Genomic DNA, 5,952 nt, shown 5'->3' on the forward strand with positions numbered 1-5,952 from the left:
TCTGTGTATCTCCCTGCTGCCCCGTTGCTGTCCTGCCAGACACACTGGTAACTTTTTTTACTGTGCTTTGTTGGGTTTTAGTGTGCTGGGTATTCACAGGAGCATGGGGCAGGCAGAAAAAGCAGATTCCCAGGAAGCCTTGCCCATTTCCACGTGAGGAGCTGAGCTGCAGGGATCAAGCAGCCCTGAACTGGCTGCACAGCTGTCACTGCCTTTGGCCCAGAGCCCTGAACAGGGAAGATGCTCCTGGTGCTTCTGGGGAAATGGCTTGGGAGGCAGGGACTGACCCTGCCTGAGCAGCTGCTCCCTGAACCAAACAGCTGTGCCACTGTCAACACCGCTCCACGTCCCCTGCCACCATCCCTGAGCTTCTCAGCAACTTGCTAAAGATAAATCAATCAAAAGCTCCTCAGGAATATGTTTAAATGTCCAGTTCAAGTAAGAATGCAGGTTAGCAGCTTCTGTGGCTGTGGGTTCTCTGGGCAGCTATGGCAGGAAGGGTGAGAAGAACGCTTTTTGGGAAAAAGGACAAGTAGATTAACTCATTAGCCTGAGTGTGTTTGAGTGAGTGCATCTGTTTTCCAGAAAGAATCCGAGCCCCCCATCCAGCTGATCCTGCATGGCAGTGAAGAAGCTGAGAAATGTGACCTGATGGTGGTTGTGATGCCCTCAGAAGAAGTTCTCCAGCTGTGGATTCAAAAAACACTTTAGAGCACCCCAGAAAACAAACAGCCCCTTTGCAGCATCTTCATCCATCTACATCAAAAGCAAGTAAAGGTGACAGCTGCCATTTCCTGTCCTTCCCCTTCATATCCCCAGGAGCAGACATGAGGTGACCCACACTCCCTTTCTTAGCCACATCGGTGCTCCCAAGGCAGAGCTCATCCTTCAGCCACCAGGATGTCACCAGAGCAACACATGGAGAGCCCAGTCCCTTAGTTCCAAATCATTTCAGCCTCAGTGCTTTTACCTCTGAGCTTTTTACGTGGCTAAACCAGCTGGAATGACCAGGGGGGAAAATGCAGACCCTGAAGTGAAAAGGGTGTTGGCAGTGAGTGGATGTAGCACCCTAACCTGTGCATGTGACAGGTCACAATGCTGCTGCCACCAAAACTTGCAGACAACACCATGAGGGATGCCTGGCTTTCACCAGTGCTTTGGAAGGAGTGATGTGGGAAACAGTCAGATTTCCAAGGTGGTTGGAGGGAGCACTGGGAACCTCCTGGGGAGCAGAGCTTTGCAAGACCAGCAGCATCACTGACAATGAATTGCTCCAATATCACCTAGTCAGGGTGTCAAAAATGCAAAAGCTGCTTAGACATGAAGGAAAAACCAGGACTGTCAGGGAGAAAAAAATTAGGGGTGAATTATTTAAATGAGAGACGATTGGAGTGGAGAAAGATTGGGAAAAGACAGAGAAAGGTAGGCTCCAGAAATAGCAAATGAAATGGGAAAAGAGAAAAAAAGGTGTGAATCGTGGTCAGGATGGTCCAGGGTGCCTGCTGGGCATCCCAGTGGTTCAACACCATGCCTGAAGCAGGACAGTGATTATTTCACATGAGGCAGATATGTTGCTGTGGTCAGGAGGACCAGAGTGAGGGGCAAATGCAGTGCTTATCTGGGCAAACAGAGGAATATCAGGCTGTATGGATCAAGCATCACAGCATTACCATTTAGTGACCGTTCCGGGCCTGATAACATCATTATCCTCCAGGTATCTGTCCTGTTAAGGAAGGAAATTGCAAAAGACAAGAGAAATTCCTTCTAAATACAAATAAATCACTGGTGTTGTGTACAATGCAATTATAGTTGTCACATTGGAAAAAAGTAATTTTTCACCTGTTAAGCAGAGACTTGTGTCAGCAGGGCATGAAAAGACATTGATCTGGGAAGCTTTTTTTTTTCAAAAGCTCTCAGTGGTTTTAATGAAATGTAAGACATCTCAAAGAATGTACCTTTTCCAGTTTCATTCTTGCAACCTTATGTGAGGCCATCAGGTGGCAACAAAGCACCGTGGAAAAGCAGAAGTGACTCGAGTCTCAGTACCTGTGTCCTGTCGAGGCAATGAGCTCCCTGGGTCCTGGCCAGCACCTCATTTTCGTGTTGCAGCCCACTTGCCCGGTTTATTCCTGTCTCATTAGCTTCTGTCTGGACAATACTGGAGTGCAGTGCTTTGGTGTTGAATTGTAAGATTGATTTTTTTGAATACTGGGCAAATTACAAGGTGAGAAAATCTATGCAGGTCTGGGCATTGAAGAATCACTGTTCATTACCAGTTTGTTGATAATTGGGAAATGCCTGGTTACAAGCACCCATGGGATGCTGGGCCCAGAGATTATTTGGAAGCAAAGAGGAAAAGGGCATCTTCATGGGCTGATATGCCAAGTGCCCAGCCCATCTCATCCTCCCTAAACCAAGCTGGAGCAGCAGTGGGAGGCAACCAGTGAGTGATTCTGGCAGCAGCCAGTGAACTGCCATGAGTTTCGGGAGGACAGACAGCACAGAACTTCAGCTCCTGCCAGGCTATGGGGCTCTTTGTCAAACACCCCCTTCCTTACACAGCTTTGCCCAGTGCTTGAATTTTCAAGAGCAGCTCCACATCACAGAGGCCTTGATAGTGAGGCTGGTTGAGGCAGCTCCTGTGCCTCACACTTACCCTTCTTTTATACCCCATTGATTCAGATGAGTTCAGTGTCTTCATTTCTAGACACCCCACAGGGGTGTCCCCATGCAGGAAATCATCCTCTTGCTTGTCCATGCCGTAGGTCCAAGAAGCCTCAGCAACTCCTCCTATCTCTTCCCCCTGACACTGCTGCACTATCAGAATCACAGAATCAGAATATTCTGAGCTGGAAGGGAACCAAAAGGACCAACAAGTCCAACTCTTAGGTGAATGGCCCATTTGGGGATCAAACCCACAATCCTGGAATTTTAGCACCATCCTCTAACCAGCTATGGCAGTACCAGCAATTGTTCAGGGGTATATATAGAAAAGAAAGGAAATAAAAGGCCATTGAATATGAAGGGCTTTAAAAAAATATTTTAATGCATACTTTCCAGCTGCACATTAAGCATAGAGCATATGTTTCTTTCTCACTTGCAATAACAGATTTTATGTCCTTCCTCATTGCCAATAAAGCAGTTAAACTGTTGTAGAAAACTGCACAGACAACATTAAACAAAAGAAACACCCAAGAAAAAGTCCTTACAATGGGGACATGGGAGGGAATTGTGCAAGTACCAGTGCCACCTTAGCAGACTGTTCTCAGTTTACATCAGGATATTCCAGTTTATGGCAGTTTGAAGCCAAATTTGGGATGGTGATTGAAAATCCATGTTAGCTCTCTTATTTTGAAGTATGTGCTGCATTTTGCTAAGCCTGAAAATCAAGGCAGAGAACAAGAGCAACCAACTCCCCTGCCCGCCATGTACACAGGAGCAGGGTGACACTGGCGTAGACAGCTGCCATCAGGGACTCCTTAATCCATTTCTCTGCCATCCAAGAGATAATTTTGGCAGGGCAGCCACTGCCTTTGATTTTGCTCCCACCACCATAACACCACCTTGCAAAGAAGGCCCAGAGCAGTCCCCACAGCGAAGGATCTGTGCGGGTGAGCTTTGCTCTGCTCCTTTCCCTTCATGAGGTACTAAGTGGCTCCATTTCTTTCAAAATAAACTTTTCTACTTTTCTCAAAAAATGTTGCATGGAAATAAAGCACAAACCTGAATTGCCTTTTGAGTGAGTTTGGTTTTGTTCCACGTCACGTGTGGGATGTGACTCCAAAACCCCAATTTTTTCATGAAGACTTTGTAAAAACAGAAGAAATAGTAATTAGACCAGTTTTCAAAGAAAAAGTTATGAAAACCAGCATAAAAACTGTTGACCAGCATAAAAACCTTACCTGAACATTTGAGCAGAGTTACATACTGCTGCATTGACAAGAAAGCAAAGAATTCAATTATCTGTTCCATGACACTAACAGGCTGGAATATAGGTTAATTTTTCCTCTGGAGTCTATTTCATTAGAAGTACATTCCTTTTTGCAATTTTTATACAGTCCAGCATTTCCCTCTCCAATCAAACTGAGATCTTTAGCTTGATAAATTGCCCTTTTAAGTGTTTCCTGCATCATTACTTCATGTTTTGTCTCTTTTCTTACAAAATCTAGAAGTAACCAAATGCTCTACTTTGACTGCAAATCAGTTGAGTTGAGTTTCTTGTGAAGGTGGCACTCTGTCCTGCAAATGAACTGCTGCAAAAATAATAAACATCCAAAGCAGAGACAGATAATTATTGTTTAAAGAATTTGCCTACTGATGATTCTGTTGCTATTACAGTACAAAACTTCAGAAACAGAAAATTACTCAGTTCATGCCTCTTGTGGTGTTTCTCAATAAATGGAACTATTAAAAAAAATCCGAAATTACTAAATCAAGATATAAAAGCAATTAAAAGATGGCAAGGTTAAGTGAAATTGCCCAAGTAAATACTGCACATGGAGCCCTAATTTGGTTTCCTGCAGCGCACGGGCTATAATTTAGCTGTTATTACAGAAATGGCCCCATCTAAGGATTTTAATGTCCATGATTTGCCTGGGATCAACTCAGACCTTCGTTGAGAGCCAAGGACATGCTGTCCCAGTGCAGACAGTGGTCCTACCACAGACACCCTGCTCACCCCACAGCCCCAGTCCCCAGCGAGGGGCGGCAGCAGCTTCCACTTGATTTCCACATCTTCAGTGCTGGAATAAAGCAGAGACAGGAGGACACTGCCAGCCTGAGCTCTGCTGATGTGCCTGCATTTAATGGTGTTAAGGGCTGACTTGAGGAGGGTCTGGGTACAGATCAATATCTGATTTTTAATTTTTTTTTTTATTATCCTTTTTTTGATCAGACATCTGAGTCAAGAGCGTGAGGCCTATTTAAGGACTGAGCAGAGGTTTAAGTCAATACATTCCACCTGCCAAACAATTCACATTTGGCAGAACAGTTTTAACTGAGTGCTCTAAATCTGTATCAAATCCTGCAGTCTCTGTTAAGGGTGTTCTATTAACACACACAAATAGCAGGGGCCCATGAAACCTGAATGATTTGGGCACTACCAGCAGAGCACATGGTGGATGAAAGGAAGGTCTCTTCAAAAATGCACACAACCTTAGAGGTCAAGTGGAGAGGTAGAGTGTTCCCTACCTGAGACCTTGCAGGATACTGAGAATAGAAATGACTTTTCTCCATCCAAAACCCAGTCAGGGAAGGGGTTGGAAAGAGAAAATATTCATGACCAGCTGTGAAGATGGAAATAAAACCCCAGCTCCCAAGCTGAGCAGTCAGTATGATACTGCTGAACGTTTTCCTCCTGTAGCTTCATTCCCATTTGAGTTCCCCAAAGATTCATAACATCTTTCCTTTGAAGAATTGCTCTTTCATTTGCCCCTTTGCTGAGGCCACAGAGTTCACGTAGACCTGTGAGAGTGGTCTTTGATACCAGCCAGCTGCAGCTCTGTACTTTTTATCATATTGTGGTCTCCAAACCAGCCTTCCACTGCACCATCCCTCTCTGCTCTCTGCTGTGCTTTCATTCTGCTGAGTGTCCTGCTTGTCCTCCAGGTTGCTCATATATCTCCTCCCTCCTGCTGCTCTCCAGACAGGCTGATGGCTAACATTTTCCCTCTTTCTGCCAAGTCTTGGCCTTGACTCCCTCTTCTGCCATCTGCTACAACTTCATTGTGAAATTTGACATCGTTCCCAACACTCTGCTGTGTTTGGTGCTGCCTCAAAAGTCCCGCAGTTTGGAGGATGTCTCTCCCCATGACACTGTGTGTCATTTTGGGATAGTCTTACCCAGGCTTTCTCAGGCAGTTTGGCATTTTCCTAGTCACTTTTGCATACTCATTCACTTTTCTGCCAATGCACTGTGAAATGCTGTCCCCAGCCAGGCAGAAGCTTTCAGAG

At 45.2% G+C, this 5,952-nt stretch overlaps 1 protein-coding gene across 2 annotated transcripts in view; it reads left to right on the forward strand.

Moving 5' to 3' along the window:
* The window catches only part of IL20RB (interleukin 20 receptor subunit beta), a 15,857-nt gene extending 12,125 nt beyond the window's left edge, over positions 1-3,732 (forward strand). For both annotated transcript variants that reach the window (XM_008639052.2, XM_017741301.1), the window contains exons 7-8: positions 8-47; positions 586-3,732. In XM_008639052.2, coding sequence (XP_008637274.2) covers positions 8-47; positions 586-711 — 166 coding nt within the window. In that variant the 3' untranslated portion in view covers positions 712-3,732. The remainder of the gene's footprint in view (positions 1-7; positions 48-585) is intronic.
* Positions 3,733-5,952: the final 2,220 nt, after the last annotated feature.

Source organism: Corvus brachyrhynchos, unplaced genomic scaffold (genome assembly GCF_000691975.1).
Source record: "Corvus brachyrhynchos isolate BGI_N302 unplaced genomic scaffold, ASM69197v1 scaffold58, whole genome shotgun sequence".
NCBI lineage: Eukaryota > Metazoa > Chordata > Aves > Passeriformes > Corvidae > Corvus > Corvus brachyrhynchos.